Source organism: Microcaecilia unicolor, chromosome 7 (genome assembly GCF_901765095.1).
Source record: "Microcaecilia unicolor chromosome 7, aMicUni1.1, whole genome shotgun sequence".
In the NCBI taxonomy this organism is placed as follows: domain Eukaryota; kingdom Metazoa; phylum Chordata; class Amphibia; order Gymnophiona; family Siphonopidae; genus Microcaecilia; species Microcaecilia unicolor.
The window spans coordinates 88,989,573-89,015,249 of record NC_044037.1 but is presented as its reverse complement, the minus strand read 5'-3'; the positions used below and the strand labels follow the sequence as shown (position 1 = coordinate 89,015,249).

At 46.3% G+C, this 25,677-nt stretch overlaps 1 protein-coding gene across 1 annotated transcript in view; it reads right to left on the bottom strand.

Annotated features, from left to right (window-relative positions):
• Window positions 1-25,677, bottom strand: part of ELF4 (E74 like ETS transcription factor 4) — a 178,822-nt gene that overhangs the window by 6,119 nt on the left and 147,026 nt on the right. Inside the window, exons 6-7 of the mRNA XM_030210582.1 lie at window positions 25,487-25,570; window positions 14,482-14,674 (exon numbers count right to left, since the gene is read on the bottom strand). Coding sequence (XP_030066442.1) covers window positions 14,482-14,674; window positions 25,487-25,570 — 277 coding nt within the window. The remainder of the gene's footprint in view (window positions 1-14,481; window positions 14,675-25,486; window positions 25,571-25,677) is intronic.

The window sequence follows — 25,677 nt, the reverse complement described above, 5'->3', positions numbered from 1 at the left end:
TCCTTCTCTCAGGGTTGCCCAAATCGGCATAATCGAAAGCCGATTTTGGGCGCCCTCAACTGCAGTCCGTCGTGGGGACGACCAAAGTTCACGGGGGCGTGTCAGAGGCGTAGCGAAGGTGGGACAGGGGTATGCTTAACAGATGAGCATCCTCAGACGATAATGGAAAAAAGAAGGGCGTCCCTGACCAGCATTTGGTCGACTTTACTTGGTTTATTTTTTTTTCATGACCAAGCCTCAAAAAGGTGCCCGAACTGACCAGGTGACCACCGGAAGGAATCGGGGATGACCTCCCCTTACTCCCCCAGTGGTCATTAACCCTCCCTAAAAAAACTTTAAAAATATTTTTTGCCAGCCTCTATACCAGCCTCAAATGTCATACCCAGCTCCCTGACAGCAGTATGCAGGTCCGTGGAGTAGTTTTAGTGGGTGCAGTGCACTTCAGCCAGGCGGACCCATGCCCACCCCCCCCCCCTCCTGTTACACTTGTGGTGGTAAATGTGAGCCCTTCAAAACCCACCCGAAACCCACATGTAGGTGCCCTCCTTCACCCCTTAGTTGTGGGGAGTGGGTTTTGGGGGGGGGGGTTGGGGGGCTCAGCACCCAAGGTAAGGGAGCTATGCACCTGGGAGCAATTTCTGCAGTGCCTCCTAGGGTGCCCGGTTGGTGTCCTGGCATGTGAGAGGGACCAGTGCACTACGAATCCTGGCCCCTCCCACGACCAAATGACTTGGAGTTGTTCGTTTTTGAGCTGGGCGCCTTCAGTTTCCATTATCGCTGAAAACCGATACTGCCCAGCTCAAATCCACACAAATCCGATGAATTTGCCTGGCACCAACCGTATTATCGAAACAAAAGATGGACGCCCATCTTTTTCGAAAATACGGTCTGTCCCGCCCCTTCGCGTACCCGTCCTCGGAGATAGGCGCCCATGGAGATGGGCGTTCGCGTTCGATTATGCCCCTCCACGTTACTTAGTGCGTTGTGCATGTAAATTCTAATGATTGCCAATTAGTGCTCATTATTGCTTGTTAAGTACTGTTAACAATGCTGATTGGCTTGTTAAGCCAATTAAATTATGCGCATTGTTACAGAATACACTCCGATTTCAGTGTGGATCTCTAGGCACACTATATAGAATCCAGGGAAAAGGGGTGAACCCTGTAGAACTCTGAACTCCAGTACCCAGGAAAAAGATTAATTTCCAACTTTTTTAACTTGGTACATCCTATATTTAAGAAAACATCTAACCCATTCAAGGACTGATCCACCTATACCAAAGAAATCCAGAAGTGACAATAGTATTTCATGATCTACCATATCAAATGCAGCCGACATATTGAACTGCATTATGAGAATCCGATACATTTATACTGGCACAAACACATACCTTAATTAAATTACCCTTTATCTATTTAAATCCCACAATGTGTTGATTTTCACTAGTTCTTAACATCAGCATCTTTCCCCATTACTATAAGTGAGAAGAGGATGTTAATCCAGCATCTTTTGACTGCTCTGATGCCTGCTCAAAGCAGAATCTCCCATTAGCAGTAGCCTCAAAGCAGCCTAACCTGGTTCTGAAACTAATTACCTAGCTCAGTGCATCCCAATCTTTTTGTAGCTGTGATGACCCTATGATTACAGCCAAATAAAACTGTGCGACTCCCTGGAGGTATAGAATAATGATGCACCTATGGCAAGCCCACCTAGGTCGTGACTCAAAAGGCAAGTTTTGTGACCCTGTTTGGGGTCCTGACTCACAGTTTGGGAAGATCTGGCCTAGCTCAAGACTTCTCCCTAGCCAATTCTGCTTTAGTGTCATAGTACTTCACTTAGGGGAGAATTTTCAAAACAGCCCACCCAGGTGCAAGGTAGCAGGTACTTTACCCCTGTCAACTATGTAAACCCATACAACTTGTTCATAGACTTAGCTCCTTTCTGTGTGGGCTACATTTGGCTTGCAAATAGCATGGGTATATTTGAAATTGCAATGTACATATGTGCACTGTTTCCTGGTCCTGTCCAAAACTTGTTTCAGGGACAGCTCCCCTTTAATTTGACTGAAAGTGCACATGCTGCAAAATCTTGTGCATATTTTTAGCTGCAATAAGTGTGAGTAGCTTTCCCTCAGGTATGTTGGTACTTACCAAGGGTGAATGGCACTTTAACATTTCCATCCTCCCACGATCAGGGCAATAGTATGTATTACTAGTAGGCAAGTTATGGGCAAGCCATATGCAGCAGCCATCTGATCGTCACAAGAGTTAGGGATTGCATTCAACATATAGTCTATAGATATTATAAATATTTAGAAAGAGACCTCCTAAGCATATTTATGCAAAATTCTTTGGAGATTTCTTTTTTCTCTGTTTCTTTCTTTGCTTCCTTTTACCCCAGTTCCCTGGTTATTTTGTTAGATAAATCAAGAAATCCTGCCATCTGAAGGTGAGAAAGAAAGCGTCCCATAGGGTTCTAGGTCAGCAGTTTATTCATTTCCCGGAATGGCTTGCTCCTAGAACATGCAACCATTGCTTCTCTTTAGGGCTTGAGCACCCATGCTCCAGTGACTCCACCAGACAGGGGATCCAAACCCGAGTCTCTTATACCTGGCATACAATGCTCTCAGTTACTACGTGAATCAGCTTTGCATGATTTTGAATAACTCCCTACTCATAATGGATATTAGGATGTTAGATTCAGATGGATCAAAACTACCACCATGTGAGGCTGATTCTCAGTTTAAAATCATCGCATGATTATGTACCACAGAGTCTGGAAAAGCAAGAATGATCCTTGTAAAATACGCTTTTTTGAAATTCTGGTTATGCTATTCCTGGATATGACAACACTATTTGGGTGTTGAATCACTCCGCCTTAGGACAAATGACTCACACTACACCTAAAGAAACCTGTAATGGTTTGGTATGTACAATACACCTTGACATCTTAATCTTGAATATACATAATCCACATAATGATGCATTTGGTTACATAAAAAGTTATTTTCAGGTCAGATGCAAATGCCCTCAGCATAAGTACATTTAAGTTGGTTATACTAATGGACAAAACATCTTATGCTGGATATGCCAGAGAAAATTAAATAGCCTGAATTGATGGTGTATACTTAATGGCAATAGTAGAACTTTCACAATGATTTATGATATCACAATCAAGCTGCTACATAACAGCCAACTTTAACCATAAGTACATAAGTATTGCCATACTGGGAAAGACCAAAGGTCCATCAAGCCCAGCATCCTGTTTCCAACAGTGGCCAATCCAGGTCACAAATACCTGGAAAGATCCCAAAAATGTACAAAACATTCTATACTGCTTATCCCATAAATAGTGGATTTCCCTCAAGTCCATTTAATAATGGTTTATGGACATTTTCTTTAGGAAGCCGTCCAAACCTTTTTTAAACTCCGCTAAGCTAACCGCCTTTACCACATTCTCTGGCAATGAATTCAAGAGTTTAATTGCACATTGAACTTTGGTTTAGAGAGTTGCACGGGGACAGAAATCTTACCCGTCCCCACTGGAATCTTACCCATCCCCACCCATCCCCGCAAAAATTTAAACCATCCCAACCCGTCCCCACCAGAATTTAACCCATCCCCACCCATCCCCGTAAGAATTTAACCCACGCCCACCCATCCCCGTAAGAATTTAATGGTACATAAAAGAAAATTCCAGTCAGCTCCCTCAGTCTCTCTCTGGATTTGAGCCACAGCACTGTAGGCAAGGAAGGAACGGAAGTTGGAACTTGGAACACTCTGGTGCGCACATGTAAGATTTGTCTCTGATTCACTGGCAGTGTGTGCTGAGAGGTCGCCACATGCATTCGCCAGTAGGTGAGGTGACATCTGATTCTTGTGCCTATGTCAGAGCTGAGGTCTGTGCACCAATCTGGGAGCAAAGAGGATTAATAGTAACATAGTAAGTGACAGCAAATAGACCTGAACGGTCCATCCACTCTGCCCAATAGTCACACTCATGATCAATTCATCATTAAATCAACGAGTGGGATATTATATACTTGATTATGGTCTTCCTTTCGTGTTTCTGGAAGTAGAGGAGTGTGGTAGCCGTGTTAGTCCACTCTTAAGGTTATCAATAGAAATCAAACAAAGACCACAGAAGTCTATCTGGCCCCATCCTTATGTTCCAACTGCTGGAGTTGCCATCGAAGCCCACTCCAGCCTATTCATGTTCTCATTTGTGGGACACAGACCGTAAAAGTCTGTCCAGCACTGTCCTCATGTTCCAGCCACTGAAGTTGCTGTCTAAGCCCTTTGCAGCCCATCCTACACCAGATTGCCATGTATGAGACACAGACCATACAAGTCTGCCAGGTATCAGCCCTAGTTCATCACAGCCAGAGTCGCCATCTAAGCGTCACTTGACACATCCACACACATGCAGCCATTTAAGGTTAGTTTTTTTATAACTTCCATTTTCTAATTAGAGATCCTCTGTGTTCATCCCACGCCTTTTTGAATTCCGTCATCATTTGTGACTCTACCACCTCCTTAATGGAAGACTTTCCACATTTATGCTGTTAAAGCAAGGAAGAAGAGGAGGAGGAGGAGACAGCACTCAAAGAAATTGGTATTCGGTAGATGAGAGGCTGGTGCAGGTGCAGCTTACACTTCCACGGGAAGCCCGCAGAACTGCTTCTATCCCCGCGGGAACCCCGCAGGAACTGCCTCCGTCCCCGCGGGAACCCCACAGAACTGCTTCCATCCCCGCGGGAACCCCGCAGGAACTGCCTCCGTCCCCGCGGGAATCCCGCGGGTTCTTCGGGATTCTCGCGAACCCCGTCCCCGTGCAGCTCTCTACTTTGGTTTAACTAACTGATACTACTTTTTATGCAGTCTGGGAAGAAATTTATGGAAAAGGAATCCATATTTTTCTGTTGGCCCATCTGGGAGAAAAATAATTCTCCAAAAAAGGGACAGAAAGTCACAAAAATTAGTTTGTGGAAAGAAAATGGGAATATCTCGGATGAGTTTGAAAATCAGAAAATTGAGTCAGTATTTCTGAGAATGAATAATCCCAAAAGATTCTCATTACTTGTCTTTAGCAGGCAGATAGAAGCTGTTGAATGTTGACAGACAGAGGGTAAATGAAGCAACTGGTGAAGGATGGCACCTTTCAATTATTTCTCTCTTACTTCCCCAACCAATGCCACGCCACTTCCACACACACACAAACACATGCTATATATATACATATCAGACACAAACAGCCACTCCACATCATCCTCACGTCCCGTACCTTAATACACTACCTGCCCCCAATACATGCCCAATAACACTGCACACACATGTGCACATTATATGCACTCCTCATGCCCATTGTGCTTTCCTAATTACGCACATCTCTACACACACTCCCCATACATACTTTATACCCTTACCTAAGTGACACCCACATAAACCAATTCTATAACAAACACTCACAAACCCTCCACTCAACACACACACCTTCATCCTCATACCCTCTCAGATACAGATACATCCTCACACCTCCAGATATTTCTCCACACGTGCACACCTCCATAGACCCTCCAAGACAATCCCCTAGAAAAACTCTCTACACATATCCCCCTATGTAAACATGCACCCCCCCACACACACATACATCCCCAAGTATCCCTCCACACACACCTCCAACTCACACTGCTCCTTATTTCACACACATATCTACAATTATATACACATACCAACCCTCCCACTCCAAACCCAGAGACAGTCCCATGCTGCTTGCTGTTTGTGCTCAAGTCCCTCACAACCCTTTACACATACTTCCAACAAAGTTTCAGCCCCATATACATACATACATACTTCTTCTACCCTCTTGCACACATATACCTCCGTTTGCACAAACCTCTGCTCATGCACATAAATGTATCTCAGAATTATCACTGTTTGCGTGTCTCTGTGTGTCTGCATATATCTAGAAACATAGAAATGATGGCAGATCTGCACATCCATACCATTTATGATCCCTTCCTCCCCCTTAGAGATCCTCTGTGCTTATTCCATGCTTTCTTGAATTCAGATATAGTCTTTATCTTCACTACCTCCACTGCATCCACCACCCTCCCTGGAAAGAAGTATTTCCTTAGATTACTCCTGAGTCTATCTCCTCTTCCATCTTCATCCTATGCCCCTTTGCGGAAACTGCTGTGCATTTGTGCTACTGAGTTATTTGAGTCTCACAGTGCCACATTTGCACTTCCTTCTATCACTAACATACCTAAAACAATGTCTTGTCTCCCCCTCCCCTAATTTTACCATATTAGTTCATTTATTTTCCATTTTTCATTGTTGCTTTCCTGACCACTTTACCAGCTTCTCTTATCTTTTACATATATCATTGTTTGTCTTATTCTTTATAACCTCTTTCTCTTTACCTTTTCAGTTACTTCTTTTGGGAACCAAAATAACCTTCTTTATTTCTTACTTTCATTGCCGTTAAAGTTACTCCTTTCAGTTTTGCCCACTGTTTTTCTACTACCCTAGATGTTCTCATCCAGCTAACAACTCTTTGAGATATTCTCCCATCTTGAAAAAGTTAGATTTTTTTGAAGTCCAAATGCTGGAACAGTTCTACATGCAGAGAATCCAGGATTTCTCTACTTCTTGACAAAACTACAACAGAGTGCCCTAATCAACATTCAGGATATGTCAATCACCTATTAGTAGGTGTAATATGAGTATATATATTGTGTACATCTGTTGCAGTAGCCCAAGGAGTACAAATTCTGATCCTCAGATTTGGCTGGCTTGTGACCCTTGAGGACTGGAGTTTGAGGCCTCTGCTATAGCCCTTTCTTTCTTATGTCATTTTAAAGTTTGAATTTACACTACAGTGTTTTATGATATCTGATTAAATTGGGATACTCAGGTTTGTTCTGGGCCAGGTTACTGGGAGGGGGGGAGGCACGGGCGTAGTTTGGGGGGGGCGAGGGGGCATTGCCCCCCCAAACGCAGGACCAGCGCAACGCTGCAGGCAGCTCTCCCTCTGTCCTGCCCTTAGCTCTCAGTTCCCCAACCAACAGCCCTCCTCTCCGTTCCTTCCCTCCCCCCCCCCCCCGGCACATTTAACCTTTTTATTTTCAGTGGCAGCGACGGCAGTGAAGAAAAAAGCACTGTGGGCTCGCCTCCAGGCAGCTTCTCCCTTCTCTCACACAGTGTCCCACCTTCTGTGATGATGCATTTCCTGTTTCTGTGAGGGCGGGACACTGTGTGAGGGAAGGGAGAAGCTGGAGGCGAACCCGCAGTGCTTTCTTCTTCACTGCCATCACTGCCACTGAAAATAAAAAGGTTAAACGCGATGGGGGGGCAGGAATGGAGAGGAGGGCTGTCGGGGAGCTGAGGGAGGGCGGGGAAAATCACTGGATGGGAGGGGAGGGCAGGGGGAGAGAAGAGATCGCTGGACATGGAGAGGAGAGGAGGGGAGGGCAGGGGGAGAAAAGAGCTCGCTGGACATGGAGAGGAGGGCAGGGGGAGAAAAGAGATCGCTGGACATGGAGAGGAGAGGAGGGGAGGGCAGGGGGAGAGAAGAGATCGCTGGACATGGAAAGGAGAGGAGGGCAGGGGAGAAAAGAGACCGCTGGACATGGAGAGGAGAGGAAGGCAGGGGGAGAGAAGAGATCGATGGACATGGAGAGGAGGACAGGGCAGGGGGAGAGAAGAGATCGCTGGACATGGAGAGGAAAGGAGGGCAGGGGGAGAGAAGAGATCGCTGGACAGGAGAGGAGGGGAGGGCAGGGGACAGAGGAGAATTGATGGACATGGATGGATGAATGGAGGCAGGGGAGAGAGGAATTCTGCTGGATATGGGTGGATGGAGGAGAGGACAGGAGAGAATGGAGAGTTGCTGGACATGGATGGATGGAGGGGAGGAAAGTCAGGAAGGAGATGCACATGGATGGAAGGGAGGGAAGAGAGGAGAAATGCTGGACATGGAGGGGAGGGAACACAGAGGAAGTAGATGCACATGGATGGATGGAGGGGAGGGGAGTGAGGAGAAATGCTGGATATAGATGGAGGGAAACCTGCTGAATTTAAGGGCTGGATCGGAACACTTTGAGGGCAGATACTGAAACTCGAGGAAGGATAGGGACAGGGCTACATATGGTAGACAGGACGCATAAGGACACAGGAGGATGGTGGACATGGTGATTGAAAAAATATCAAATGGAAAGAAGACACTGCATAAAACAGAAGACACTGGGACCAAAGCGAATAGAAAAACTAAATGCTCAGACAACAAAGATAGAAAAAAGTATTTTATTCAGAATGTATTAATTGGAATATATCAGCTTTTGGGAATTTGCATCTGTAATATTTTGCATGCAAGTTTCAATTTTTCTAGTATTGCTGCATGCCGAGTCTAACTTCTTGAGGTAACTTTCCAGTTCAGTATTTTGCCTTCATATTTTTTTTATTTCTAGTTCCTTGTGTCATATCTGTTGTCTTGTGCTTTTCATGTGTGATCAAGGTGCAGTATTCTGCTAATGTGTAGTATTTGCAGCCCTTTTTGGGTTTTTTTTCATTAGGTAGTGTACTGGTGTTTTAGAGCCCGGTATAATTGCAGTACTGCCTTTCCATGCATAAGGTTGTAGCTCGTCCTGTCCTTGGAATTAGTGCTGTTATGGTTTGGCAAGGTTATGAGTGGGTTTTTGCACAAATTTGTGTATAGTGTTTTGCAGTGGAGAGATTGTGTGTTGGCCTTACTGAGGTGGCACCAAAACATCAGAAAGGGTGTGTAGAGCCTAAATCATGACACACTACCTCTTGAAGGATCTACATAGAGCAGTGGCGTAGCAAGGGCGGGGCGGTGGGGGCGGTCCACCCCGGGTGTCATCGGGTGGGGGGGGTGCTCCGCTCCCACTGCTCCGCCTTTAACATTTTTTTTTCGAAGCGCCGGAGAGTGGCAGGCAGCGTGCCTCGCGTCTGCCCTGCTAGTAAAGAAGATCTCGCTGACGTCGTCGCCCTTCCCACATTGAGTCCCGCCCCCCCTCTGAGGCAACTTCCTATTACCGCGAGGGCAGGCGGGACTCAATGTGGGAAGGGCGACGACGTCAGCGAGATCTTCTTTATTAGCAGGGCAGACGCGAGGCACGCTGCCTGCCACTCTCCGGGGCTTCGAAAAAAAAAAATGTTAAAGGCAGGACAGGGTAGGAGCAGCAGGAGAACGGATCTCAGGGGGGGACTCAGAAGGGAGAAGGGGATTGGGGAGGGGTGAGGGCGCTCAGAGGGGTGCTTAAAGGGGATTAGGGAGGGTGGGGGAGCTCAGAGAGGGGAGAAGGGGATTGGGGAGGGGTGGGGGAGCTCAGAGGAGTGCTTAAAGGGGATTAGGGAGGGTGGAAGAGCATCAAGGAGGGGAGAAGGGGATTGGGGAGGGGTGGGGGAGCTCAGAGGGGTGCTTAAAGGGGATTAGGGAGGGTGGGGAGCTCAGAGAGGGGAGAAGGGGATTGGGGAGGGGTGGGGGAGCTCAGAGGGGTGCTTAAAGGGGATTAGGGAGGGTGGGAGAGCTCAGATGGGTGCTCAGAGAAGGGAGAAGGGGATTGGGGAGGGTGGGGGTGCTCAGAGGGGGAAGGGGAGTGCTCAGATGGGAGAAGGGGTCTGAAGCTGGAACTGGGGTCTGACATGGGGGCAGGAGGGAAAATGGGTCCATGCCTGGGGCATGTGGGAGAATGGGTCTGGGGCTGAAAGGGGGGGATGCAAGGCATGTGGTGGATGAAGGGGACTGGAACTGGGGGCTGAAAAGAGGGGCAGAGAGAGAGGGGACAGATCCTGGATGGAAGGGGGGCACGTGAGTGAGGGCAGACCCTGGACGGATGGGAGAGGGAGGGCAGACGGATTGAAGGGGCAGAGAGAAAGGGCAGATGGTGGGTGGGAGAGAGAAAGAGGGCAGACTGGGGCAAATGGTGGATGGAAGGGGCAGAGATAGAGGGCAGATGTTGATGGAAGGGGGAGAGAGAGATGGCAGACTGGGGCAGATGGTGCATGGAAGGGGCAGAAGTGGATGGAAAGGAGAGAGGGCAGACAGTGGATGGAAGGGGCAGAGAGAGAGGGCAGACACTGGATGGCAGAGAGAGAGCGAAGACAGATGCTGGATAGAAGGAAGACAGTGGAAATATGAGGAAAGCAGAAACCAGAGACAACGAACTGTAAATTTATATTTTTATTTTTTTGCTTTAGGATAAAGTAGTATTGTAGCTGTGTTAATAAATGTTTATAATAGAACACGTAAATAAGGTAATCTTTTTATTGGACTAATTTTAATACATTTTACTTTCGGAGAACAAAACCCCCTTCCTCAGGTCAGGATAGGACACTGTAACAGTACTATACTTAATTGACTTGAGGAAGGAGGTTTTGGCCTCTGAAAGCTAAATGTATTAGTCCAATAAAATGATATTATTTGTTTTATTTCTATTTTTTAATTTGTAAAGTGGTGATTGGTATTTGTTAGTTTTTTCAAATTTACATCTGCTGTCTTTATATTTTGCACAGTACTAAAGGACATTTTCTGTTTCTGTGGTGTTGCATTGTATGCTGAGTCTGGCATCTTGGGGGTTCAGTTTAATTTTTGTCTAAATAGAAAGTTTATGATTACTTATTCTATAGTGGATTAGGGTGTATCTATTTGTGAAAAAGACGTGGCTTTCGGTTGGTATTGACTGTGCAGGATCGACGATCTGTACTAATCTGTCTGTTTTCGTTTTACAATAGGTGAATTGATGTTCTAGTGCTCACTGTAGTGTTTAAGATGCTTTCCTTTTCCTTGTGTGACTCGTAAAATTACTGCTTATGGTATGGTAGAATTGCTCTATAGGTCCTGAGTGTTTTGTATTCTCGGTATGCCTAGTACTGGATTTCGTGGGGGGGGGGGGGGGGGGGGGTTAAAAAATGACCGGCCCTGGGTGTCAACTACCCTAGCTACGCCACTGACATAGAGAGCTTATGCATTTCTAAGGTCTACACTGGCATGGTATGGGAAAGGGGGTGGGGAAATACTACTGTAGAGGAAGAGGGAGTGCTGGGTAAGGAAGAAAGAAGGAAGGAAGGAAGGAAGGAAGGAAGGAAGGAAGGGAGAAAGAGCTGGCCTTTTTGGGAATAACCATAATGTATATATATGAGTTATCGCCACCTGTTTTGTAGGCAATTAAAGCTCCTGCGTTATCTGTGTGCTGTCACGTCTGTGGTCATGACCCCTCTCAGGCTTACCTTATTTCTGGCGGACAGCCTCTAAGCTGGCTGCCGTCTGATCTTTCTATGTTAGCTCTGTCTCTGTGTGCTGGCTGCTTCCAGCATGGCTCTGATTGCTCCTCTGTGCTGCACCTGTGTATGCTGAGTCTCTCTATGCTTCAGTGTGCTTTCTGCCTGCTTCTTGGTTTGTGCTCCTCTCGCCCTCTGGTGGCCAGAACCGGTGGCTGCCATAGACTGTCTTGCTGTCTCTACCCGTTCCAGACTTTAGCTCAGCCCGGTCCAGTTCTTCCAGGCTGCCAGACTTGTCTTTCTTATTTGTGCCTGGAAAGCACCCGTAGCTGCCTAGAGATTGCTGCAGCTGAGCCTCAGGTGGTGATGGGCTTTATTAATCACCTAGAAACTTCTGTGTTTGCCTTTGCATCGTCTAAGGTCCCTGGTATGTTAGAGTGCTCTGTGCACTTCAGCCTAGTCCAGGTCTAGTTTGAGTTTCTTGCTTGTGTCTAGTTAGCTTGTGTATAGCTTATTCTTGTTAGCTTGTGTGTAGCTTATTCTAGTTAGTCTGTGTGTAGCTAGTTTTGGTTCTATTGCTTTTCCTAGTCTTATCTCTGGTCTGTATTCCTGTCTTGGGTTTCTTTCTTAGTGGCTGCTTGGCAGCTTTCAGTATTGCTCTGCTTCCTGCCTGTATTTCTCAGCTACTGGAGCTCCAGCCATAGCCCTGCTCCCTGCCTGTATTTCTCAGCTACTGGAGCTCCAGCCATAGCCCTGCTTCCTGCCTGTATTTCTAAGCTACTACTACTACTACTACTATTTAGCATTTCTATAGCGCTACAAGCTACTGGAGCTTCAGCCCTAGTTCTGTTCCCTGCCTGTATTTCTCAGCTACTGGAACTCCAGCCATAGCACTGCTCCCTGCCTGTATTTCTAGCTACTGGAGCTCCAGCCATAGTCCTGCTCCCTGCCTGTATTTCTAGCTACTGGAGCTTCAGCCATAGTCCTGTCCTCTGCATGTATTTCTCAGCTACTGGAGCTCCAGCCATAGCCCTGCACCCCTCTCTGCCTTGCTTTTGTCTAGGTGCCTGTGAGCACTTCTGAATCCTGATTCCTGGTGTTCCTGCCTGCTAGTTCCAGTACCAGTTTTCCTCCAAGCCCTGCCGGCTGCCTGCACCCGGGGGCTCAACCTCCGGGGAACGACGGCTAAGTGTAGGTGAAGCCAAGGTCAAGTCCCGTGTGTTCGTGTCCCGTGTGTTCTGGTCCAGTGTGTACCAGTCCAGTGCGTACCAGTCCGGTGCGTTCCAGTCCAGTGTGTTCCAGTTCAGTACTCCAGTTCGGGGTTCCAGCCCTGTTTTGCCTTGTCTCTGGTTTGGAGGTGATTTTGCCTGACACTGCCGCTCCAAGGGCTCACAACCCAGTGCTTCCAGGAGAAGCGTGACATGTGCTAACCTGTTAGCACATGGTAATGTAGATGCACTAACTAGTTAGTGCAGGAACATTTACTCTCCACCCAAAACGTCAGCTCAAAAAAAAAAATTAGCATGCGCACATCCTAAAACTAATGCAAAATGTATTAGTGCATCCCAAATTAGGCTTGTTTTGCTGCTTTAGGTACACATTAGTGCCTAACACAGCTTAGTAAAAGTGTTCTGCCTCCAAATTCATGGAGGCAGGGTGCATTGTTATGTATATTTAATATGAGTATTATTTGTATTCAATTGCATTGTCTATGTAATAGAGGCTTTTCCTATAGTATGCAGTATCCTGTGATTGACTCCTTGTGAGCTTTCCCTATTGGCTGTTAGCTCTGAGCTAGGGCCAGCCCTCCCTCTCTGCCCCTGTGGGCTGTGTGAGAGAGCCCAGTTTTCCTTGCATGCCTTGATGATCAGCAGCTGTTCTAGGGGGCTGATCCCTCCTTAATCTACTGTAATTCCATCAAGAATTTTCACCATTTCCCCAAGTCATTTCCCTTTTATTTTCCCTGAGTTACTGCCCCTTATTCTCCTTTGAGTGTTACAGCTTTTCCTCTCAGCTGGGCTGAGGTTCTGGCCATCTCCTTGCCCTTGGGGTGGCAAGATACAGACTCTGTGCAGAAGGCAACAATTCTATCTAAGCAACTGACCTGTAAATTGGATTTTCTTTGTTTATTCTGAGTACTACAATAAAGAAGAACTGAGCATCTACTGGTAAAGCTTCTACTTGGGGATAGTTTAAGCTGTTGAAGTTACTCAATACTTTGCCTACAACTGTAAAAAAAAAGGACCCCTAATTTTTTTTACCTGGGGCAATGGAAGCTTAAGTAACTTGCCCAAGGCCACAAGGAGATTTGAACTCCAGTCTCTCAGCCTGCTGCTCTAGCCACTACGCTACTCCAAGTAGCAAGGGAAGAGGGTGCCAAATGTTCCTTACCCTGAGTGCCATTTTGTGCAGTGACTGCCAGATTTCTGGGTCTTTCTGGCATTTGTTTTTAACACAAAATATCAGTCACAATGATAGATTGCTTTGCCTTGGCCATTCACGTGTGCCATTACTGTACATCAGGAAATATGCAATTGCTATCACCATCAAGTAGGAAAGAAACCCTGGGGTACAGTCCCAATCTACAGGGAGAGAAGCACTCAGGGGCCGAGTGACAGTGATCTGGGCCCCCGGGCAGAAGGGGTCATTGAGGTCTCCCCGGAAAGAAGGGGTCATTGGAGTCCCCCAGGGCCCCCGTCACCCCCTTTGTTTCCAGCACCCCCCTGCATACTACAGCCCCATGGGCCTACCTTGAAGAGCCCTGGTGGTCTAGTGGCCTCTTGGGGGGGGGGGGGCAGAAAAAAACCCCACTCTTTCCTGCCCGCTCTTGCTTCTTCTTGATGGCTGGTGAGACTTCCTGCAGCAGTGTTGTGGGTCTGGGCAGTCTTGCAAGACTGCCGCAGGAAGTCTCAGCAGCCACTTTGTAGATGCGGTGGTGCTGGACAGAGCAGCGCAGCGGGCAGGAAAGAGTGGAGTTCTTTCTTGACCCCGAAGAGACCAGTAGACCACCAGGACCCTCTGAGGCTTGGAGGCTGTAGTGTGCAGGGAGGAGAGGTACTAGGCCCACCAGACCCTTTGTGCCCTCGGGCACTGCCCCATTGCCCGTATAGTCAGTCCACCCCTGGAAGCATATCCCATAGGTTAAAAAGCTCTTGGGTGTACCTGTAAAATCTAAAAGCTCGGGTGTTATCTAGCCTGTAGATGGATATGCCTTTCAGTTCTGCCCTTCAGTACTCACCTCAGGGCCCTTCCCATGGTCTCATAATTCATGTCAGGCTTGTTTTTATGTTTCCCCCATAGTTTGGACACTGCTTTGGAATCCACAAGTTTGAATATCCCTTTCTCCCTCTGAGTCCATTTGATGTATCTTGGGCAGGTGTTCTTGTCTTGAAGCAATGCTAGTAGAAACTCCCACAGATAGATTGTATTACCTATGTAAGAAAAAAGTATTAGTGATATGGAATCAGATTTGAAAGATTCACAAATCTCTGGGCAACAAATGCAAAAAGAAAGCAGTTTCGTAAACGGAACATATTATGTAGATTTAGATGCTTCATGAATTAGCAATTCAAACATAAATTAATGTGGAGAGAGATGGGGTAGGAACAGTGGCGTTCCTAGGGGGGGCGATGGGTGCGGTCCGCCCCGGGTGCATGCCACTGGGGGGGTGCTGCGCGCACCTGTTCTCCGTTGTTCCATGCTTCTTCTCTGCCCCGGAACAGGTTACTACTTCCTGTTCCGGGGCAGAGAAGAAGCTTGGAACAACGGAGGACAGGCGCGCGCGGCACCCCCCAGCGGTGTGCACCCGGTTGGGGGGGGTTTCCTTCGCGGGTGTGTCCCTTCACCGGGGGGGGGGGCGCTGCATCGGGGGGGGGGGCGCTGCACCCGGGGGGGCGGGGCGCATCGGCGATCCGCCCCAGGTGCCAGCCCCCCCAGGAACGCCACTGGGTAGGAATTCTCTAGCATCTTTCTGTACAATACACAATGGTAATCAGTCTGTGCAGAACTCATCATTCTATATAACATAGACTAGGGAGTGATGGTGCAACTCAACATACTAAAAAAGGCAGAATGCCGTGTGCCTCATCCTTTTATACAATATAATGTGGCAAGGATAAAGCAGATTTTTGTGTGACACTTTTCTATGTTGTACAATATAAGGAGGAATGAAGCGGAGTGCCACATTTTATCCTTTGTACAGTATATATAGAGGTTTGCCATTTCACTTCTCCTCCTACTAATTTTCTCTATGGTGCATTAGCTAAGGTTTCTGTACAGTGATGGCAGTCCATGTTTCTACAGGAAAGGGTGGGCCTGAAACATGAGTGGCATCTGATCCCCCACAGGAGCTGTGTGCTGGAAGGACTATGTTTTTGTGACATGTCCAAAAGGGGATATGTACTAGGTGATATAATGGAGTAGTATATAACACTTAGTAAGGAGAGGTCTCCTATTCTTTCCTCACCCTACTGAGAGGTCACCAAAACACAGGGAGGAGTACCTAGACTCTACAGTAAGGGATCACTAGGCTAGGATGTGCCTGAGACAGGAAATAGCCTGTGAGAAGTCCTTGCCCTGCTGGTTGGCAGCCAGGGCTGAAGGAGAACATCTGGATTCCCACATGAAATGTCTCTGGGCAGGAGGTTTCCTGGAACAGAGGGTAAGAGTACCACAGAGGGCCTGTGTCCTGTAGAGCCTAAGAGGGAGTCAAGAAGGAGTGTTGTGTCTTACAGATACAAAAGGTGCCTAAGATAGGCCTGAGAAGGGGAAGCTGTATGAAGGGTGGATCCAGGAGGGGGAAAGGGAGGCTGTGGGTGATGGTGGTGGCAGGGGGTTAAGGGGAAGGGATGCTGTGTGCGGTGGCAGGGGGAGAGGGAGGATGTGTGTAGCAGCGGTGGTGGTGGTGGCAGCAGCAGCAGCAGCAGGAGAGGGGGCACTTCAAAATTTGGCCAGCCTCTAGATTTAGGACTAACACCAAAAAGGGTACCATTCTATCACTCATAGCTCAATTATTTCCCTATTATATCGTACCTTCTGCTTTCAGGCAGTAAATATGCCAGTCAATATTCAGCCAGTGGCGGTGAGCAATTTTTGTTTTTTAAAATGTTGACTGCTGTGGGCAGAATTAGGCCCTGATATTTAACGTCCAGTCATGTCCATCCACCATCACTGAATATTCAGGGCTGACCGGACTGTCTCTCAATATCAATTGGGACCCACATAAGGAGATGCACTATGTCATTTCTGTTCCTACTCCCCCCCCCCCTTCACAAAGAACAATCCTTCTTCCCACGCTCCCCTCTAAAGAACAAGGCCCCTCTTCTTCCCTTCTGCCTCACCCCTACCCTTACTAGATCCCCCTGGGCCTACCATTCCAGTTCCTAGTGGTCAAGTGGTCTTTGGGGCAGGAGTGATGTCCAGTCATTCCTGTCTAGGCCAGCTACAACATCAAAATGGTACCACAATTTCTAGTGGCAGTCTTGCAGTAGTACTGTAGTACCATCAGACTAGCACTAGAGGTCACAGCAGCTATTTTGATGCTGGAACCAGCCTGGACAGGAATGGCTGGGCATCACTCCTGCTTTGAAGACCACTTGACTACAAGGGAAAGGTACCATAGGCCCAGGAGGGTCTATTAGAAATGGAGGGCTACTGGGGGGGGGGGGGTATTGTTCTTTGGAGGAGGGGGAAGAAGGGGGGCCACTGTTCTTTAGAGGGGGATGGAAGGGAGAGCAGAGGCAGCTTTGGGCAAACATACTACTACTACGTAACATTTCTAGAGCGCTACTAGGGTTACGCAGCGCTGTACAAATTGACAAAGAAGGACGGTCCCTGCTCAAAGGAGCTTACAATCTAAAGGACGAAATGTCAAGTTGGGGCAGTCTAGATTTCCTGAGTAGAGGTGTAGTGGTTAGGTGCCGAAGGCGACATTGAAGAGGTGGGCTTTGAGTAATGATTTGAAGATGGGCAGGGAAGGGGCCTGGCGTATGGGCTCAGGGAGTTTGTTCCACGCATGGGGTGAGGCGAGGCAGAAAGGGCGGAGCCTGGAGTTGGCGGTGGTGGAGAAGGGTACTGAAAGGAGGGATTTGTCTTGAGAGCGGAGGTTACGGATAGGAGTGTAAGGGGAGATGAGGGTAGAGAGGTAAGGAGGGGCTGCAGATCGAGTGCATTTGTAGGTTAGTAGAAGAACCTTGAACTGTATGCGGTACCTGATCGGAAGCCAGTGAAGTGACTTGAGGAGAGGGGTGATATGAGTATATCGGTCGAGGCGGAAGATAAGACGTGCAGCAGAGTTCTGAACGGACTGAAGGGGGGATAGATGGCTAAGTGGGAGACCAGTGAGGAGTAGGTTGCAGTAGTCAAGGCGAGAGGTAATGAGAGAGTGGATGAGAGTTCGGGTGGTGTGCTCAGAGAGGAAAAAGCGAATTTTGCTAATGTTATAGAGGAAGAAGCGACAGGTCTTGGCTATCTGCTGGATATGCGCATAGGAGAGGGAGGAGGCGAAGATGACACCGAGGTTGCGGGCAGATGAGTCGGGGACAATGAGGGTGTTATCAATCGAGATAGAGAGTGGAGGGAGAGGAGAGGTGGGTTTGGGTGGGAAGACATCCAGAAGTTATGCAGGTTCCAGCCAGTATCCAGATCCAGCACCCACATAGCTAAACAGACACAGTTAGAAATGCTATTTATGCGGTCCTACATACCCAGTTAGTTATACAGCCACTGGCACTGAATATTGCTGTCACCCGTTTGGGTTTGTGGGCAGGCTGGCTTGAGGGTTGGCAGGTGGGCTGGCTGGCAGGAGAGCCTTGGGGTGCCCTCCCCTCATGTACCTTATTGTGTCCTGGTAGTCTAGTGACCTCTTTGGGGCAGGAAAGAACCCCACTCTTTCCTGCCTGGCGCTGCCACTGACAGCTCGCTGCTGGGGCCGCTTCAAAATGGCTGCCAAGACTTCAAGTGGTGGCCTTGTGAGACGTCCGCAGAAGTCTTGTAATTTCACAAAAAATATAACTGTGTATACTTTCCCAGCAGGTAATTTTCTTGTGAAAACTATGCACTTACTCCCTAGTTCTATAAATGTCTGTACACAATGTACAAAGTTGTGAGTGCAAGTTACAGAATAGTGCCAGGCATGCACATAACTTAACTGGTAAATAATTGGCATTAACAATCAATAATTGGCAATAATTGGTGTTAATTGGCACTAGTTTGCAGTTAGCTGAGTAACTTCCCTTAGGCGGTATTCTAAAAATTGACTGGCCAATATTTAAAACTATTTAACCAAAGGAAAAACAACTTGAGAATGATAAATTTACCTATAATATCTTATATATTAGCTACTGAATTCTTGAAGAAATATTTCTCTGATACTTTGCTAATACTTTCTGATAGCCACCTTTTGGTGACTAAAGTGATTTATATTTCCGTTAAATTTTCTTTATCAGAGAAAAGAGATGTAAGTTTAACGGACATTTTGGAAAATTCAGAAGTTATAAATAGAGTTATATTATTAGTGACTTTCGCCTTTGATTTAGATAGGAACAATGTTTTGAAATTGTATTTCCGATACATGGTTGATAGTTTTTTGGGTTCAAAGATGAATATATTTCTTGACACATCAAGCAAATCGCAGACTGGGAGGTGTGAAGTCTTGGCTTTCAAGCCAGGAATCATTGCCCTAGGTGGGACCTTCCTAGCGCAATTCCCTTGTAAGTGTTTTATTTCCTTATTACTTATTTGTTTGAACCTAAGAAATTATAAGAGTTTGTGGAAACAGATGAAGAATCCTCTGCAGCAACTTCCTTCAGTTACCACTGTACTGGCTGCAATAACCGATTAACCTTCCTCCCTCAGAAAATGTGAAGTGTAAGATTAACCATTTTGAGTTTTTCTTATTTTTTTAAGATTGTTTTCCTGATCTTGGATCTTCCAATTGTGGACAATTGTATAAATGTATATATTGTTGAGAGAAAAGGTTTTTCCTTTTTCTTTATATTAATTTCTGTATTTCCTTACATTTATGTGATAAATGTGAATGTAATTATGTAAAATGATAAATAAAAAATAAAAAAAACTATTTAACCAGCCAAGAATGGCTCCTGGCCGGTTAAATAGCGTTTTAGCACCTAACTGTGAAAATTCAGTGGGAGGTAACCACTGAATATCTACGGTTAGTGACTAACTTCTAACCAGCTATATCGCACGACATAGCCAATGAGGTGCAGATACAGTGCAAAACTGGCTATGTTTAACAGTTAAAATTGGCCACGTAAATAGCAGGCCTATCTTTAACCACTAAGCACTGCTGCGGTCAAAAATGAAACCGGACATTCAATGCCGGTCGCCGGATACAGTCCAGCATTGAATATCCAGTCTGGCTGCCCAGCGTCAGGCAGTCACCACACAGCCAAACGCCGAATGAATATTGGGGATGAGAGCGCAAAATCCATAGTGTGGAAATGCAAGGGAGCCATGGGCCTGGGAGGGGCCTGGGCAGGTAAAGGGTGTGCTATCAGTTGCTCATCTAACTGACACCAGCCACTGAGCTAGCATAAGTGCCTGCACCTAAAGTGAGGCTCATAACTGCAGGCTTATGCTAGTATTCTTCAATGCCAATTACATGCATAATTGCCGATACAGAATTTGCGCTTAGTGCATCATCCCAGCGCCTAACTTTAGGTGACCTGTAGACAATTACCCTCACTGTGGATAGATGCAGGTGACACCTTATAGGTTAACCAATTTCTTGAGGCATGTTTCTCAGAGGGCAGAGATGTCAAGGGTGGCTCATCCCAAACAGTGAGATGGAAGACCAATGAGTGTGGTGTTGTTTGTGGTGCATTCAGATTTGGCATGGTGGTGAAAGAACTGATGCCCGAGGAAAGGGCTGCTGGATACTCTTATTGACAAGTAAGGTCTTCATGTGCACCTAGCCCACAGCTTTAAATTAAATAAAGATAAAGCCGAAGTATTATGGTTAAGCCGTATTGATTCTTCTATCCTGACAGAATTACCATTCGCTGACGACATGATTTTGAAAGCAGAGAAGGTTTCCAGAGTTCTTGGAGTGCTTTTGAACATCACTTTGTCTTTAACACCTCAGGTTAGTGCAGTGATTAAGTCTGTATTTTTTTAAGCTTACATCAATTTAGAAATATTCGTTTGTTCTTTGTTGAAAAGCATTTCTCTATTTTGGTTCAGTCTGTTGTTCTTTCATATTTGAACTACTGTAATGGCTTTATACCGCTTATTATCAAATCAGCTACTTTCCTGTTTATAGGTTTTGCAGAACACCACGGCCAAGTTGGCTTTTGGCAAAAGGAGGCCTGATCATGCCACTCCTTGTCTGATGAGTTTACACTGGCTCAGTGGCATTCCTAGGGGGGCTGACACCCGGGGCAGATCGCCGATGCGCCCCGCCCCTGGGTGCAGTGCCCCCCCGGATACAGCGCAACCCTCCCCCCCCGGCGAAAGGACACCCCCCCCGTGAAAGAACCCCCCCCAGGTGCACGCTGCTGGGGGGGTGCCACGCGCGCCTGTCCTTCATTCGTTCCATGCTCCCGCTCTGCCCCGGAACAGGAAGTAACCTGTTCCGGGGCAGAGGGAGCATGGAACAACGACGGACAGGCGCGCACGGCACCCCCCCCAGCGGTGTGCACCCGGGGCAGACTGCACCCACCGCCCCCCCCTAGGAACACCACTGCACTGGCTTCCTGTTGTGAGGAGGAGATACAGGAGAAAGCTGGGGGAAGAGGCAAGACTACCCGATCCTGTCTTAGGGATCTTCACTACAAGTCCCAGAATCCCCGAGGCCGGGAGAATAAGCTCCCGGAGGGGAAGGGACAGCTGGAGGCTAGAGAAAGTACCTTACATGTACCTCATTCTACTACAATATTACTTTGTATTCATTCATACCATGTATTTGTTCAGACCGTAATCGGCTAACGCTGTTAACGGTTATATGCAAGCCATATTGAGGCTGCAAAAGGTGGGAAAATGTGGGATACAAATGTAACACATAATAATAATAAATAATAATAACTCCCAGAAACCCTGGCAAGGATAGAAGCCTTCTGGGAAGCAGGAGGAGGAAGACTACACAACCCAGGGGGCTGAGAAGGGGGGGAGGAGGATTGGTGGATGGATACTGATCAGGGGAAGGGCAGACAGCTGGAGGGAGGGGGAGGGGAGGATTTAATGGAATGGGAATCCGAGAGCAAGAGGGAGGAAGGAGGTGTGGAGTTTATGGATACCTCTGCTCTAGCAAAAACAGAGGAAAAAGGTAAATTGAAGGGATTTGTAACTGCATTATTCTCGTAGCTCAAGAAGCCCTGGAAGAGGTTTTTACAGGCTATACAAGCGTGAGAGGAAAGAGGGAGAGAGGGAGAGAGCTGCTCTTTGCTGGGGCAGACAGGCCCACCTTTCCCTGTGAAATGGAGGGTCCGAAGGGGGGGGGAGGGGAGAAGTGTGAAGAGGCAGTTCATTTCTGTATTGTGAATTGATGAGCTGTTTGAAGATCCATTAAAGCTTTGAAAGGAAAGGTTTGGAATTCCTTACTTCTTGAGCTTAAAACTATACCTACATATCTCTCTTTTTGCAAAAACAAAAACTAATCTTTTTACTGAAGTTTGTTGAAGTAGAAATCAGTTGGTGGAAATGCTGAGATGCCCATTATATTCTTATGGGCATCTCGGCATTTACTGCAAGCTGATTTCTACCACGAGCTAAGTAGAAGACCCCCTAAATGAGTTGTAATCCACTTTGAAGCAACTTTGTTGGAAGTCAGCAGACTATAATTACTGTGTCATTTATTATATCATATCATAAAAATGGATTTCTGTATCTTGGGTGACATATTACATATTTTATTTCAAGCACTTATCAACACTAAACCACATACATATCTATGGAAATAGTTCAGCTATATTTAAAGATCACTCAAGAGGCAGTGTCTCAGAATTTAAACTTCATCAGATACATGTCTGCTATAAAGGCAATCAACTCAACACATATCAGATTCTGCAAAATGTTCTAAAACCCTGTCTGATGCTATGACAAACTAAAATTACATAAAAGTTTTTATGTCACTTCAGTAATGCCAACCCACAAATGTGTGGACTCAATGAAGTTGTAACATAAATTCAACAGGCGGAGGCTAGATAGCTACATACAAATCTCAATGGTTGCACAGCGCCATCAATTTTCAAACATTCCTAATGCACTATCTTCCCTTATGTCCATTATTTATTCCATTTCCTGAATTTTTGCTAAATACTTCAAATTCTCTTTCAATTCCTTCAATCCATGAATTAAACTAACTAAAGGACCTCAGTAGCACAATGTGTGCAAAAAGAAACTGAGACTCTCACATTACCATAACGACACTAACTCCCAGGACTCAAAGAACAACAACTGTATCTGTGAAAAGGTAGCACGGTAAATATTACACTAGGCCCTAAAACACTGATGCATCACTTGCTGAGAAAACACAGCAAATGAGACTGCTACAAGATCTCTGTACAGAAACTACATGCTAGCAGAATATCACACCTTGGTCACATGCGCAAAACACAGACCCGCAACAAATATGAAACAAGGGATTACAGATCAGTAATGGAGATATGAAGTAAAAAAACTGAACTGGAAACCTCAAGAGGTCAGATGCTGCATACAGCACATCAATTACAGAGAAATAAAAACTGAAATTCAAGATATCAGAGATGTGCATTTCCAAAATCTTTTTTTCTACCTTTGTTGTGTGAGCATTATATCTTTCCATTTTGTTTGCTTCAAGTGTCTCTTTTTGCTTTTCTCTATGTTTATTCTCTCTTTCCAGGGTCTCCTGCCCATTTGACATTTCTTTTCTCTCCATATCCACCATCCATCTTCCCTCTGTGTCACCATCTGTCCTGTCCAACATCTCCCCTCTGTATTTCCTGTCCCACCCCTTTTCCAGCATTGCCCCTCTGTATCCCTATTTCCCTTTTTTTCTAGCATTTCCTTTCCATATCCCTGTCCCTATACTCCTCCCATGCACAGCATCTCTTCTCTGTGTCCCTTTTTCTTTCTCCCTCCACACCCCACCCTAGGGCCAACCTCTCTTCCCCTCTATTCCACTCTCCCAATCTGGTCTCTCCCCCCCCCCCACCCAGCGGATCCAGCATATTTCCCTCCCCTCCCCAGCAGATTCAACATCTCTCTCTCTCTCTCTCTCCCTCCTTTCCCTTTCTCTGGCAGATCCAGCATCTTTTCCTCTCCCTCCCACTCCCCCCAGTGGATCTAGCTTCTCTTCCCCTTCCCCAGTAGATCCAGCATCTCTCCCTCCCCCAACCTTCTACCCTGGCAGATACAGGACCTCGCCCTCCCTTTACCCCCCCCCCCCCCCCCAGTAAATCTAGTGTCTCTTTCTCCCCCTCCCTCCCTTGGGTCCACCATTCTTTCTCTCCCCCCATTCCTGCCCCTGCTGGACATCAAGGCACATTCTTAAAACATGCCTTGATGTCCAGAAGGGGCAGCAACAGTGGCAGCAATTAAAGCAAGTGGCCCTTGGCCAGCTCTGGGGCTTTCTCTTGGCTGCATCCTCCCTCCTATAATGTAAGTTCCTGTTTTAATGCAAGCTGGGCAAAACAGCAAAAGTAGAGGCTGACAAATGCGCAAACCAATAGGGAGATAATCTCAAAAAACAGTTTATTCAGAATATTCATATCAATATCAAGGACCCGACACGGTCCGTGTTTCGGCGCCAAAGCACCTGCCTCAGGGGTCACAATCAACTTTCTCTGAGGAGAAGCTGATAGGCTTGAATTCCTTTATGTATGCAAGTTAATCCACAGAGAGCACAAAGGAACAGCCAACCGATCAGCAAACACCATGTGACAAGAAAAACATTAATGCAAGCTGGGCACAGCCAAGGGAAGGCACCAGAGCAAGCCAGAGGCCGCTTCCTTTAATTGTTGCCACTGCCAGATATTAAGGCACATATTAAGGACCCAAGGGGAGGGAAGGGAGAGAGGGAAATGCTGGACCTGAGGGGGAGAGGGGGAGATGCTAGATCTGGGGGGAAGAGAGGGAGGGAGGGAGAGGGAGAGATGATGGACTCAGGGGAGGGAGGGAGAGATGCTGGATCTGGGGGAGGGCAGAGTGAGAGAGGAAGAGGGAGAAGGTGAGTTGCTGGACTCATCAGTAACAAAATACAGCTTTTCTATTTCTGGTCTTAATGGTCTGCCGGCAGTCAGCCTGCTCACTGAAAAACCATCAGGCCAGCAACTCTACCTCCAAACCTGGCCAGCCATAATTGGGGAATTGCTGAGAAAGAGTTGGAGTACTACAGCCTGCAAAGTAGGACAGGCTTTATTATACAAGGGGCAGAGACTGCTAGAACCCATTTTTTAATCTGAATATCAGGCCTGTTAGACACCAGGCCTTTGTGGTGGTTACATCGAAGGATTACTTATGTCTGCCTGAGATAGAAGACATACATACTTATGTTATGTAGTGAACCCAACTACATGAATAAAAGCATAATAAAGACTTTTCTTCTGGTTTAAACTATAAACCTGCCTAAATTGCCGATACAATGCAGTCATGTACTTTTGCACCAGCTTGGGAGCAGGAAGCAGGTGAAAGCTTGACTCTTCAACCAGGCCTTTAATGGAAGAAGTAACTAACTTGTTAGTCTCATAATGAGTGACACAGGCTGCACATACTGCAGCAGGACATGCTTATTATCCACTTCTACCCTAGCTGAGATAACATGTTGTCATCTCTCTGTCCTCATGTGCAACTTTCTTTAAATTAGTTCCCTTATTTTCTAACTCCTTTTACTCTCTTACCTATCTATATGTTCCATCTTTGCTTATACCCTATGCTATTAAAATGTTCTATTACATATTGTATTGACATTGTAAGTAGTATACTATGCCATACTCTGTATTGTTATTTGAATAACTTTACTGCTGTAATTGTCTATTGCTCATGTTTGATTTATTCTTACTGTACACTGCCTTGAGTGAATTCTTTCAAAACAGTGGTAAATAAATCCTAATAAATAAGTAAATAAAATAAATAAATGTTCGGAGCTGAAATATTTTATAATTTATGCATGTGCTTCATGACCCCATCTGTGTTCAGGTCATGTATAGCTACGCATTTACTTCTCATAGTACATGTTTGTATGTGTGGGGTAATTTTATCATGGCTTTCCTTTATAAATTGACACCCACAGAGTATTATACAGAACTCACCTTTGCCATCCTTTGACTTCTTTCTGATAGGCATGACAGGGTTGTTGACAGGAGAGGAAGGCTGAGGGGGCTTCAGTTTTCGAACTGCAAAATAGAAAACAAAAATAGAAAGATTTTACCATGAGATTGCAGGCAGATGTCCAAAAGCATGAAAGTTCTTTTAATAGTAAGGAGAGGAAAGGATAACTAGC